The sequence below is a fragment of the Coregonus lavaretus genome (assembly GCF_964263955.1).
Source record: "Coregonus lavaretus genome assembly, chromosome: 5".
NCBI lineage: Eukaryota > Metazoa > Chordata > Actinopteri > Salmoniformes > Salmonidae > Coregonus > Coregonus lavaretus.
The window spans coordinates 51591183-51605090 of NC_139992.1; the positions used below are offsets into that span (position 1 = coordinate 51591183).

Genomic DNA, 13908 nt, shown 5'->3' on the forward strand with positions numbered 1-13908 from the left:
AATTTTCACCGGAAATTAGTCTCCCCTCTCTACTCAATCATCCCAAATAGATAGTGCTGCTGTCGATGTAATCAAAAGTGATGGATTTGGTGGGGGGAATTGAAAGTATATCAGATTAAAGGGAGTCTTTCCTTTGTCTGGCCTTCTCTCAAAGAAGACTCACCTTACAGATTGATCAGGAGTTTGATGTCTAAGATTGGGCATAAAGCACGATCATCGCTCTTAAAAGAACCTCTGTCTATTGACTCTTCGCTGTCTGTTTATAGCAAAAGCCATCTTTAAACTGTACAGGAGTATAGTGTTTATCTCATGAAATGTTTCATATTTATCTAATGTATTTATCATATTATTAGTAGCATAGTATGTACTGTATGAAATGTTTGTTGAAAGTTTAGGAGCTCTATTTTGTCTTAGTGTTCTGGCCCAGTTGCCTATGCAGTAATCCAAAGGTATTGATCATCAGAAAGGAGACGTAAATCATCTAAGGGCCGGTCTCTCATCACTTCCCAAAACTGTGCTTTTGGTAAGCTACCAAGTCCCTTGAGACGGTGATGGATTTATATCCTTATATCCATCCCAAATGGCACCCTATTCCCTTATAGTGCATCTACTATGGTACAAGTAGTGCAGTATTTAGGGAATAGGGTGCCATTTTGGACGCAACCTTAAACGTGTCTCTGTCTGCCCTCTTCCTATCTGTCACGCAAGGATGTCTGGTCTCTGGAGAAGTTTAGGAAATTGACATCACATTCCCCCCTGTTGGTTTTGTAGTTGTGAAGAACATAAGGCCAGCTCTAGCCTTTTAGAGTCCCTTAGCGAGATTCCTTTCAGTTTTAAAGCTAATTTCCTGCAATTCTACACATTTTGCCATGACTTATGCCATGTTAGTGATATCTGAGTGAGAGTGACTAACAAAATCAATGGGGGCACCCTGGAGGTCAGGTCCCCTGAGCACGTGCCCTGCGTGACCGGTCGGTATTCGGCCATGATTATTACAAGTTTAGATAGGTGGCTAGATTTTTACCAATCAAAAAATTGGTAGCTGACATGGCTTATTGAGTGAATGTCAGTGACTGACATAGCAACAGAAAAATTGCTGACATACAACCTCATTTCGAACTTGCACCTTGTGTATTTTTCGATTCTAACTCTCAACAGTAAGTTGAGACCCCGACTGAGTTTATAAACGTGTTGGGGGCCCCCTAGCGGCCTGGGGCCCTAAACGACCGCTTATGTTGCTTATGCCTGGAGCCGGCCCTGGAAGAACAGGACAGGTTTCTTTATTTTCAGAGGGGCACATCTAAGTAGAAAGACAATGTGACCTGACAAAAGCTGCTGTCACTATGGAAACTCAAGTGTTATCCCCGGGTGTATTCTTGATCCTGAGTGCCATCATCGCAGAGTCAGAAGTTTATCTCTCCATGTTGCATTCTGGGAGTGGAAAGTCACTGTCAGCCACCACAAGTGCTTTGGATGCTGAAGCTCAGTGTAACAACTTCCAGGCAAGGTTGTGGCGTCGCCATGGGCCACTTAAGATAAGAGGCTATCGATTTCCGTGTCTTTGTAGAATCCTATTGGGGAAAAGATGCATAGCCATTTTCACTTTAAGCACCATTTGACTTTTGTTTGAGATCAGTGCAGCTCTTGTTGTGAAATTACAATTACACGTTTGATGTTAGAGTAGCTTATGATCTTTGAAATGGCTTGTTCACAAAGTAACCACTCTGATTGATTTGATGTAAATACATCCAGGCTTTTAATGTGTAAAAGCAATGGGATGAAACTAGCTTGATAGCATAGCTACATAGAAGCCCCATACATTTCTGTCCCAGACAATGGGTACGTCTACCTTCACACAATACTGTGATTATTGTGAATACTCAGATTGTGAATACCTAATAATTAGAAAGATTGCAAAAAAATCTAGGTGATTTAATCAGAGTATGCTGCTTACTTGGATTATGACCTTACGCTGATTAAGATAATCAGAGTAAGGTGTTTACATGATTAATGCCATACTATTGCCATAATCAGTTTGTTATTGAATTATTAGTGTGCATGTAAACATACTCAGTGGAAAGTCTCAGCTCAACTGATGCCGTTTAACCGATGCCACTAAGCACCTGTCCTGAATCAGGACTTAACGAGGGGTGTGACCAATTACCACCTACAACATTCTCAACCTAAACACAATTAATCAACTGTAGAGATGTAGATGATAGTATGCTTGTAATATCGTAGAGAATGTATTATGAAAATAACATCTAGGCCCCTTGAAGCGAACAATCAATACCAACATCAATTAAAACATTGAAGAAGTGAGTAAATGTTTCTAGTGAAGATCTGCATCTTCACACATGATGATTCAATCACTCAGCCTGGGCACAGTCATCATTGAGACTTCCTCCTACTAATAGAGTTTGGGGAAATGGCAGAATGATAAATTACATATGGCAAATGAGAAATTGGTTATCGTGAAATGGGATCCATTCCAGACACAGGCCATAGGCAATTTATAGTTTCCATTTATTTGTTCAGATACCTATATTCCAAAAAGATGGAGGAGCTAAGAATTCCCATTAAATGTCAGGGATTCCATTTGTACATTTCAAACTTTTGCTCAAATTGAAATTGTTTCCAACTCTACATACAGTACAGTAAGTAAATAGTGCTATGAACAATACCTTTCCTACTCTGTTAGCAATATCCCTGTCTTCTTAACAGACACTCCCTGTTAGTGTTGCAAAAGGGAATGATTTATATTATTGTATAACCAACTGTGAACTTGATATTTAAACGCTTGGTGTTATCCAATGCTGATATGAATAGCTTTCAAGCCCTTGAAAAGCACGAAAGAGGCTGGAAAAATCAATAAGGACATATTTTCTAGGGAGAACGCACCCGTGCACGTCCACACTGTTATATATTTCAGAGGAACACCCACACATCTCTCCCAACACCCATTGTGGGCCTTTCATACAACTCATTATTTTCAAATTTTGAGCCTGTCTTTGGGTTTCATCTTTGTCTTGGATGAATTATAGATGTCAGAATGAATGTTCACGTGACAAAAATGTAATTAGCAAACTATCCTAGCAATGAGAACTGATTCAATTTTCTAAGGAATTGGATGTCATCTCTGATCTGTCAACTTGGTAATGTCATCTCCCATATGTGGTAGAGGACAGTTGCTCAGTCACATATGAATAAGTGTGTGTGTGTGTGTGTGTGTGTGTGTGTGTGTGTGTGTGTGTGTGTGTGTGTGTGTGTGTGTGTGTGTGTGCACGCGTGCTTGAGCCTCAGAGGGAGAGAGAACTAATGCATTATTATTGAGGGTGATTTATTAGGTGTGATAGGAGAAAATGGGATTGGACATGACTGAAACATATTCCTGGAGATCCCCAATCTCTGGAGCTGTGGTAATTAAACATGTGTGCAGAAATGATCACTGGTTGAACCATATGGCCTTTGTTTAGGGCTTCTGGGTACATCACCTGCATAATAACCAGACCAGTGTTCAAATACTATTTAAAGTAATTTCAAATACTTTATCTGGGCTTGATTCCGCTTGCCTGACGCAATGGAACCGATAGAATAGTTGCAAAACTGAAAAACCCACCCACCCGCACTCCAGCCAGGCTCAAACATATGCTCAAAGTATTTGAAAGATTTTAAATAGTATTTGAACCCAGGTCTGATAATAACAAGGTGAAAACCACCCAATGATGTAATGCTAACATGATCCATACATCCCATATACAGCCATGATCCATACATCCCATATACAGTCATGATCCATACATCCCATATACAGTCATGATCCATACATCCCATATATAGTCATGATCCATACATCCAATATACAGTCATGATCCATACATCCCATATACAGTCATGATCCATACATCCCATATATAGTCATGATCCATACATCCCATTTATAGTCATGATCCATAGATCCCATATATAGTCATGATCCATACATCCCATATACAGTCATGATCCATACATCCCATATACAGTCATGATCCATACATCCCATACACAGTCATGATCCATACATCCCATATATAGTCATGATCCATACATCCCATATACAGTCATGATCTATACATCCCATATACAGTCATTATCCATACATCCCATATACAGTCATGATCCATACATCCCATATACAGACATGATCCATACATCCCATATACAGTCATGATCCATACATCCCATATACAGTCATGATCCATACATCCCATATATAGTCATGATCCATACATCCCATATACAGTCATGTTTTGACCCTGCTGGTCATCTATGAACGTTTGAACATCTTGAAGAACAATCTGACCTTAATGGCCATATACTCTTATAATCTCCACCCGGCACAGCCAGAAGAGGACTGGCCACCCCTCAGAGCCTGGTTCCTCTGTAAGTTTCTTCCTAGGTTCCTGCCTTTCTAGGGAGTTTTTCCTTCTACATCTGCATTGCTTGCTGTTTGGGGTTTTAGCCAGGGTTTCTGCGTAAGCCCTTTGTGACATCTTTTTATGTAAAAAGGGCTTTATAAATAAATGTGATTTGATTTGTTGAGAAATTATCCCAGGATCCAAAAAAAACAAAATACCCAGAAATCAATAGCCTAATGAAGATTTAAAGGGCCACCGCCACTCAATGTACTAATTAGAGAGGATAAATGATCAACGGCAGTGGTGGAGAGAGGAGGTGATTGGAAATTGAGCGAATCACCCCACCACAACAGAGATTGCTTGTTTCCGGCATATCGCCTGGCTCCGTAGGAACTGGGTAGGTTTCATTAAGGCAGCGTGATAGGAAGCCAGGTCCAGGTACAATGCATAGTGCGCCTCGTGGTGAAGTTTCCCCTAGGTACAGATCTAGGATCACCTTCCCCTCCACCAATAATTAAGTTAACCATTAGTCGGGAAATGCAAAACTGACCCAAGATCAGCGTCTAGGACAACTTCACCCTACATCAGTGTGCCGAGTGCATTACCTGCAGGTTGGATAGGGTTTATATTTTACACAGTGCGGAGATACACATTTCTGAGTTTACCTGAAGGTACTGGAAGGGTGGAGGAGAGGAGAGTTGGTATTAGTGGAGGGATGACAAAATGGAATGAAAGATTGATATGGTAGGAAGATGGATGGCTTCTGTCTTTATCACTCATCTCTGACCCCCCCCCCTCTCTCTCCCTCTCTCCTGCTCCCTTTTTCTCTCTCTCTCGTAGTTGGGATGACAGCAGTTCGGTCAGCAGCGGTCTCAGTGACACTGTAGACAACGTCAGCACAGACGATCTGAACACGCCCACCTACCCCGCCGTCACATCGTCACCACGCAAGAACAAGGCATCTCAGGTACAGTGTACCATGGAGTGTAAATGAATGAAGTAGGCTTGTCCGAGCCAGAACGACCCATAGGGTAGGAGCCTATCTCCTGTTTATTCTCTTGGAAATGAACAAGAAGAGAGAATATCCATGCTTCCAGACATTGAACTAACTATGAGTAATGATACTGAAGCACCACTGTCTTTGCACTTGCTTCAATTAAAACAGGGACATGTCTGCCATTCTTTTTTTGTATGTGCAACAATGAGGTATATCACTGTAGTCTGGAAATGAAGCTATTTACTTAGTTTTCCTTGGCTTTCAAGAGAGCAAGCCAATGGAAATGTACAGCGGAACCCACTCCTTGTGCAGTGTTCAGGGAGCATGGTAAAAATAGCCAAGTATGTTTGCCTTGTGGAAACCTCAACAGATTGATCTCTTAAGAGACTGTTGGTGTGGCTAGTGAGGGAGGGTTCACCATCTGTCAGGTGGCTTACTCATACTGTATGGTGTGTGTGTGTGGTTTTGTTTTACTATCTTTGTGGGGACCAGAAGTCCTCATAAGGATATTAAAACAAGGAAAAAGGCTATTTTAGGCTTAGGGGTTAGGAGTTAGGGGTTAGGAGTTAGGGATTAGGAGTTAGGGGTTAGGAATTAGGGGTTAGGGTTAGGGGTTAGGAGTTAGGGGTTAGGAGTTAGGGGTTAGGAATTAGGGGTTAGGAGTTAGGGGTTAGGGTTAGGGGTTAGGAGTTAGGGGTTAGGAGTTAGGGGTTAGAGATTAAGGGTTAGGAATCAGGGGTTAGGAATTAGGGGTTAGGAGTTAGGGGTTAGGGTTAGGGGTTAGGGAAAATAGGATTCTGAATGGGAATAAATGTGTTGGTCCCCACAAGGATAGTAAAATAAAGGTGTGTGTGTGTGACTGACCTAGGGGGACACACTCCAGCATGTGGAGCAGGAGGTCAGCAGCAGCTGGGCCGGAGCTGAAGATCTGAAGAAGGTGGACGAGGAGCTGGATGTCAGCATGGAGCCCGGTTCAAAGTGGAAGCCTTCTTCCTCCTCCTCTTCCTCCTCGCCAGCGGGGCAGTGCGGCGAGGATCACGGGCAGAAGACGGGCCTGCCCATGTCCCAGTCTGGCTCCTGGAGGAGGGGTATGACCGCCCAGGTGGGCATCACGCCCCCCCGAACCAAAGGCACCAGCACCACCCTCAAAACCCCTGGTAGGACCCGCCCTACTTCTATCTACTTCGGAGCTCGCTTATTTCTTTCTACCATGGCCCTGTTTGAATACTTTAGAAATCCATCCTTCCTTGTTTCCTTGAGGTGAGCACAGATCTATAAGTGATTGGATAGGTGTTTCCAAAGTTACCACCATATTATGTTCACCAATCCAACCGATTCAGATCTGTGATTACTTCAAGGAAGGTAGGAAGGATGTATTTCTGACCTATTTGAACAGGGCCCATGTCTAACTGAGGATTGATGGTGATGTAGATAATTTTCCGACTGGTCATTAATTCAGTCAAACTGCCTGTCTGGTTGATATGAAGTCCAGGAAATGTCCATCCTAGCTTAATTGATCAATGAATTTCAGTTGGTGATGTGTTCCAGTTTGACATTGATTAGATAACAGGGTCAAAGATTTCGGCCAATCAGATTAGTCATTAAGAAACCAGTGCCGTTGCCCTTTGAGGCCCTCGGTAATGTTTGGCGTTTCTCCGTTTTACTTTAGCTTTTTCTCCATCGTGTTTGGTTTGCTCAGCAAGTCTTCTTATGTTTGGATTAGTGTGGCTTTCTATTTTAGCTGAGCTTTGTGAAAAGAGTTGTAAAATGTTAGCCAAATGTAAAGTCATTTGACCACACCTGCCTTGTAGCCCTGCAGGTGATGTCGAAGATGAGTCCTGTTATCCTAGCTAAATTATTCAGTACCCAGCAGTTTGCAGAGGGCAAGGTGTTTGCCAGCTTGTTAATGACTGGCCTTCGTATCGACAGGTAAAACTGATGACGCAAAGGCCTCAGAGAAGTGCAAGGCCCCCTCCAAGACCTCCACTGGCATCCAGCGCTCGCCCTCCGACGCTGGCAAGAGCAGTGGCGACGAGGGCAAGAAACCACCATCGGGCATCGCCCGCCCCCCCACCACTGGGTCGTTCGGCTATAAAAAGATGGCCAGCCCCCCCTCCGGTGCCCTCATCACGTCCAGTGGTGCCACCCTGGCCAGCGGCTCCGCCACCCTGGGGAAGGTGCCCAAGTCTTCAGCTATAGGCAAGGGGACAGGGATCAGCGGAGGCCGCAAGACCAGCCTGGACGGCTCCCAGCCCCAGGACGATGGGGTGCTGATGGGCTGCGGAGGCTCCAAGGTGCCCCTCCAGTACCGCTCTCTGCCCCGGCCGGCCAAGTCCTCCAGCGGGGGGGTGGTGGGGCGCAGCGGCCACCGCTCCAGTTCCAGCAGCATCGATTCCAACGTCAACGGCAAGTCGGCTGGAGGGGGGGGGGGCGCCACGGGGGCCAAGCGGAGGGACGCTGGGAAGGTGGGCTCGGGGCGCTCCAGCCCTATCCCCATCACCATCAACCAGACGGACAAGGAGAAAGTGGCCGTGTCGGACCAGGACCCAGCAGGTTTATCCACCTCCCCCAAGGCCAACCCCACCTCCACGGGCCAGTCTGGCCTCAGGCAACCAGGGTCCAAGTACCCGGACATCGCCTCGCCTACCTTCCGCAGGTCAGTCAACAATGCTCACTTGGTTACCCCTGCACTCATAGAAGAGCTTGAAAACATAGCCAAGCAGCTGCCATTTTTCATCTCTGTTATAAAGGTGGAGGGTAGCTTGTTGTTCCCTCGGTACGCTCACCGACGGCATGCTCGAGGCCACCACAGAATAATGAAGTGTTGTCTGTGAGGTGCAATGTTGTTTCTCAGCTTCAAGATGTTACTGATAGATAGAGGTGTTCTTGGTGCTGTCAGAATTAGAGGCAGAGTTTCACCTCTTCTCTGAAGCGGCGCAGAGTTATCATTCCGAAGTCTCATATATTTATATATTTTTTAGGTTATAACTATAAAATGAACATTAGACACTAAATCATTCCAGCACAGAAACATTGGTCTGAGTTTGTTCATTGGGCTTCAGAGCCGGGGAGGCAAAGGTTGCCCCCTGCTGTTCGGTAGATGTCATCACAGACACTGACGGCATTTCTCTCAAGATGAACATTAGATGATTTGCCATTCAAGTCAGGCTAAACTGATTCACTGGACTTGATTATAGCTGACAGGAAGAAAACTATTCCGCTCGCGAACCTGTCTCAATAGTTAGGTGCGCTCACAAGGCGTATCCGGACACGGCCGTGCCGTCCGACCTGTCGAGGCGCAGAGTGCGTTTTTGATTTGTGCGTTTACCCCTTAGAGAGAGTCACCTATTAATTGATAGCCCGTTTGATGGCAGCCCCACGTCAGACATGACAGGAAGGACCTGTGAACAACATATGTGTTGCTGAGTGACCAGACAGACAGATTGGCTGATCACATGCACGGAATGGAAATGGGGCAATGCTGATACCACAGCTGTCTGAATGCAAATCACTGAGAGCTCCGGCTGAGATTGCTTCTCAACTGGTACCCTATTCCCATAGGGCTCTGGTCCAAAGTGGTGTACTAAGTAGTGCACAATATAAGGAATAGGGTGCCATTTGGGATGTAGACATAGTCTAGCGGAGGCAGTAGGAAAGGTGTACTTCTTCATAGTGTCTATCTGAAAAATAATATGGTAGGCTTATGAGATATTTGCTAGAGGGGATGAAGATAGGGGAGGGGCAGTGTTGAGCGGAATTCTAACTTTTCCCAAGCTCATATTTCCTTGGTGTAATCAAATAAATATATTACTGTTCTATATCAAACAACCTAGTTCTCAACCTAGAGACTGAGTTAGATCAGTCTTTGAGGGGATCATGATTGCCATAGATAGTCTGTAAGTGAATGGAGACATCTGTTTCTCTCTCTGCCAGGTTGTTTGGCACCAAAGCCAGTAGCAAGGCCAGTACCCCAGGCACACCCGACTCAGGCAAGTGCCCCTCTGCGTTGGGCAGCCCTCATGGCACATTGGCACGCCAAGCTAGCCTGGACTCGCCCTCCTCGGGCACGGGGAGCCTGGGCAGCGCAGGCGGGCAGAGTGGGGCTAGCAGCCCGCTTTATGGCAAGGCCCCAGACCTGAGCATGGACTCGCCTGCCTCCAGCCCGGCGTCAGGCCTCTCGCTGCCCTCTAACGCCCGCCCCTGGCCCACCAACCTCAGCAGCTCGTCGGCATGCTCTGGCAGTAAGGACACACTGAGCTGCCAGAGCATGACCAGTCTGCACACCAGCTCCGAGTCCATCGACCTGCTGCTGGGGCACCACCACGGCCCCAAAGTCACCCGCACGGCCAGCGTCAAGTCCACGCTCTCTGAGGGGTGAGTCCCAATGTAGAACATTGTAACTCCATTAGTTTCCTGGGGGCAGTTTGTTTCAGGCCAGCGGGTGTAACATGCACATCAGTAGTGGCTGATGGGAAGAGATATTGTAATGGTTGGAATGGAATGAAGGGAACGATATCAAACACATCAAACACAGGGAATCTACGTGTTTCACTCTGTTCCATTAATTCCATTCCAGCCATTACAATGAGCCCGTCCTGCTATATCTCATCACATCAGCAATCTCTGATACACAGCCATCAATGTACAGACACTTAGAAAATGGACTTGTAGACTGTATGTATGGAATACAACTTCATGCTCATCTTATCGTTTCAGTATAGATCACTGTTGTCATAGTGGTTTGTAACATTTCCTTCATTCACAGATTGTTGTTTAGATGGAGAGTATCAAACTAACCAAAATGTTACGTTTAATGTGTGCTCTCCGAATGTCTGTTTCTTTTAGTCGTATGTCTCAGGTAACATTGCCCATTGTAGTGATTGTCCTTAAGCATTCTCACCTTAGAAAATGTGTGTGTTCTATCAATCAATAGATGTGAATTGAATCTATCTCAATATGTGTTCTTATAGATGTAGGATCTTAATTTGACCCGTTTTTCACAGCAGGAAAATAATCCTTCAACAAAGTGGAAATTACAAACTTAAGTAGCCTTTTCAAACCTCAAATACACTACAAGTTTGCATTTCCTGCTGTGCAACAACTGGGTGATCAAATTAAGATTCTACACCTGTAGGTAATTCTAATGTTTTCGTTCTCTGTGTCTTAACAGCATGCCTCTTGACAGAAACACACTCCCCAAAAAGGGCCTGAGGTAACTCATCACTCATGTGTTGTCCTTTTGGGGTTTCCCTCTTTTGTCTTTTCATTCATTCTCACATTTCATTCAGACATGTCTTTCTAACTGCCAAAATCACCTTTGTGTCTAATGACATGTTGTTGTAGGAAAGCAGTGTTGCATAATGACATTTAGCATTTTGTGTGACATTTCTTTTAGGAGATTTAGCCGATGAGGGTTTGAGGGTTTGGCACATTGAAAATTGCAAATATTTATGGGAGTGACAATTTAGTTTCACCTCATGAAAGGCTTCAATAGCTGTACAAATCCTGTTGAAGTATAATTTTCTAGAGGTAGACTTAGTAACTGTTGTGCCTCTCGACACTCTACAGTTCCTCACAGATTACAGGTGTCTGAAGTAAAAGATCCCATGTAGTCTAGTGAAATCTGAATAGCTATATCCAGGCTCTTTTTGTGCTTTTTTTCATCCTCATTGACTGTAGGGGTAAGGCAGGGCATCCATTTTAAATCAAGTTGTTTCCATTACCCTATCTAATGACTGAAATCGTGTCCAGACCCTCAACACTAGAAAGATACCCTGGCTGCGTCCCAAATGGCACCCTATTCCCAATATATAATGTCCTACCTTTGACCTGGGTCCATAAGGCTCTTCTCAAAATAAGTGCACTATGGAATATGGTGCCATTTGGGATGCAACCCCATCACACCGCCATGCAACAAATGGCTTTTTCTACCCGATTACTCTGTCTGCTCTTTATTAGACTGCAATAGAGAGTGAATCTCTACATTCAGTAGGAGTTCTGCAACTTTTTATAATTCACCATGTGTAATGCTAAGGGGATGTTTGAGAACACAGAAAGTACAGTTAAAAGGAAATACGTTTTCTTTCACAGCAGGCGTGGAGTCATTTTTCCTTTAGAAGTTTATTTCTATTGATCTCAGAAGCCACTGAGAAGTTTAGTAGTGGGTTGTATTTCTTGCCCCTGCCTTTGTTTTCGAGCCCAGAGGGATTCAAAGCAACAAATTGCATTTTTTCAAGGCAGAGAATAGCTAAATGGCCATGATATTCATGCATCCAATGCTCAGTTTTAAATGCACATTAAGCAGACTTCAAAACATACTCTGATTGAAGCATTTTCTCCTCTTTGAACTCCAAGTGGAATTCAAAATCAATGGACAATTATGTGCAAAATAGACAATTTGATTTGAAGTTGAACATGCAGACGCCTGCACATTATAAATCATTCAGTACCCTTTACTGGCATTAGATGTCAATAAGTGTACCTTTCTTTGTCTGAAAGAATTCAGAGTTGGGTATTAGAATGACAGACAGAACAGAGGTCTGTTATGAGCTTCAGTGTTGAAAGGATCAGCATGAACTCAATTATCTTCCTTTAAGGATTAAATATGGCTGCCTATCAAGCACTTAGATAACACTTCCCCCCGCTAGGAACCGCTAGAGATGAGGAGAGCAAAGACTGTCAGTGTCTTTGACCGTGTGTAAACCCAGTGTCTTTGATCATGTGTGTGGGTGTGCGTGCATGCTTGCACATAGGTGGATGGTTGGCCGTGACTGTGTGTGGGTGGATGCATGTGTGTGTGTCTGTGTCCGCAGTGCTCGACTTGGGCCCGGAACACACCAGAACTCTGCCACCTTCCTCCAATGCTATACTGCTTGAGATCCAGCACCTCTTTTAGAATATTGACTTATAAATATTGTGGCGTTCCACCTACAGTGGGGAGAACAAGTATTTGATACACTGCCGATTTTGCAGGTTTTCCGACTTACAAAGCATGTAGAGGTCTGTAATTTTTATCATAGGTACACTTCAACTGTGAGAGACGGAATCTAAAACAAAAATCCAGAAAATCACATTGTATGATTTTTAAGAAATGTATTTGCATTTTATTGCATGACATAAGTATTTGATCACCTACCAACCAGTAAGAATTCCGGCTCTCACAGACCTGTTAGTTTTTCTTTAAGAAGCCCTCCTGTTCTCCACTCATTACCTGTATTAACTGCACCTGTTTGAACTCGTTACCTGTATAAAAGACACCTGTTCACACACTCAATCAAACAGACTCCAACCTCTCCACAATGGCCAAGACCAGAGAGCTGTGTAAGGACATCAGGGATAAAATTGTAGACCTGCACAAGGCTGGGATGGGCTACAGGACAATAGGCAAGCAGCTTGGTGAGAAGGCAACAACTGTTGGCGCAATTATTAGAAAATGGAAGAAGTTCAAGATGACGGTCAATCACCCTCGGTCTGGGGCTCCATGCAAGATCTCACCTCGTGGGGCATCAATGATCATGAGGAAGGTGAGGGATCAGCCCAGAACTACACGGCAGGACCTGGTCAATGACCTGAAGAGAGCTGGGACCACAGTCTCAAAGAAAATCATTAGTAACACACTACGCCGTCATGGATTAAAATCCTGCAGCGCACGCAAGGTCCCCCTGCTCAAGTCAGCGCATGTCCAGGCCCGTCTGAAGTTTGCCAATGACCATCTGGATGATCCAGAGGAGGAATGGGAGAAGGTCATGTGGTCTGATGAGACAAAAATAGAGCTTTTTCGTCTAAACTCCATTCGCCGTGTTTGGAGGAATAAGAAGGATGAGTACAACCCCAAGAACACCATCCCAACCGTGAAGCATGGATGTGGAAACATCATTCTTTGGGGATGCTTTTCTGCAAAGGGGACAGGACGACTGCACCGTATTGAGGGGAGGATGGATGGGGCCATGTATCGCGAGATCTTGGCCAACAACCTCCTTCCCTCAGTAAGAGCATTGAAGATGGGTCGTGGCTGGGTCTTCCAGCATGACAACGACCCGAAACACACAGCCAGGGCAACTAAGGAGTGGCTCCGTAAGAAGCATCTCATGGTCCTGGAGTGGCCTAGCCAGTCTCCAGACCTGAACCCAATAGAAAATCTTTGGAGGGAGCTGAAAGTCCGTATTGCCCAGCGACAGCCCCCGAAACCTGAAGGATCTGGAGAAGGTCTGTATGGAGGAGTGGGCCAAAATCCCTGCTGCAGTGTGTGCAAACCTTGTCAAGACCTACAGGAAACGTATGATCTCTGTAATTGCAAACAAAGGTTTCTGTACCAAATATTAAGTTCTGCTTTTCTGATGTATCAAATACTTATGTCATGCAATAAAATGCAAATTAATTACTAAAAAATCATACAATGTGATTTTCTGGATTTTTGTTTTAGATTCCGTCTCTCACAGTTGAAGTGTACCTATGATAAAAATTACAGACCTCTACATGCTTTGTAAGTAGGAAAACCTGCAAAATCGGCAGTGT

At 44.6% G+C, this 13908-nt stretch overlaps 1 protein-coding gene across 3 annotated transcripts in view; it reads left to right on the forward strand.

Moving 5' to 3' along the window:
• The window catches only part of LOC311129748 (neuron navigator 3-like), a 753845-nt gene that overhangs the window by 703657 nt on the left and 36280 nt on the right, over positions 1 to 13908 (forward strand). For all 3 annotated transcript variants that reach the window (XM_084162171.1, XM_084162172.1, XM_084162173.1), the window contains exons 13-17: positions 5238 to 5364; positions 6263 to 6551; positions 7324 to 8050; positions 9328 to 9768; positions 10565 to 10606. In XM_084162171.1, coding sequence (XP_084018297.1) covers positions 5238 to 5364; positions 6263 to 6551; positions 7324 to 8050; positions 9328 to 9768; positions 10565 to 10606 — 1626 coding nt within the window. The remainder of the gene's footprint in view (positions 1 to 5237; positions 5365 to 6262; positions 6552 to 7323; positions 8051 to 9327; positions 9769 to 10564; positions 10607 to 13908) is intronic.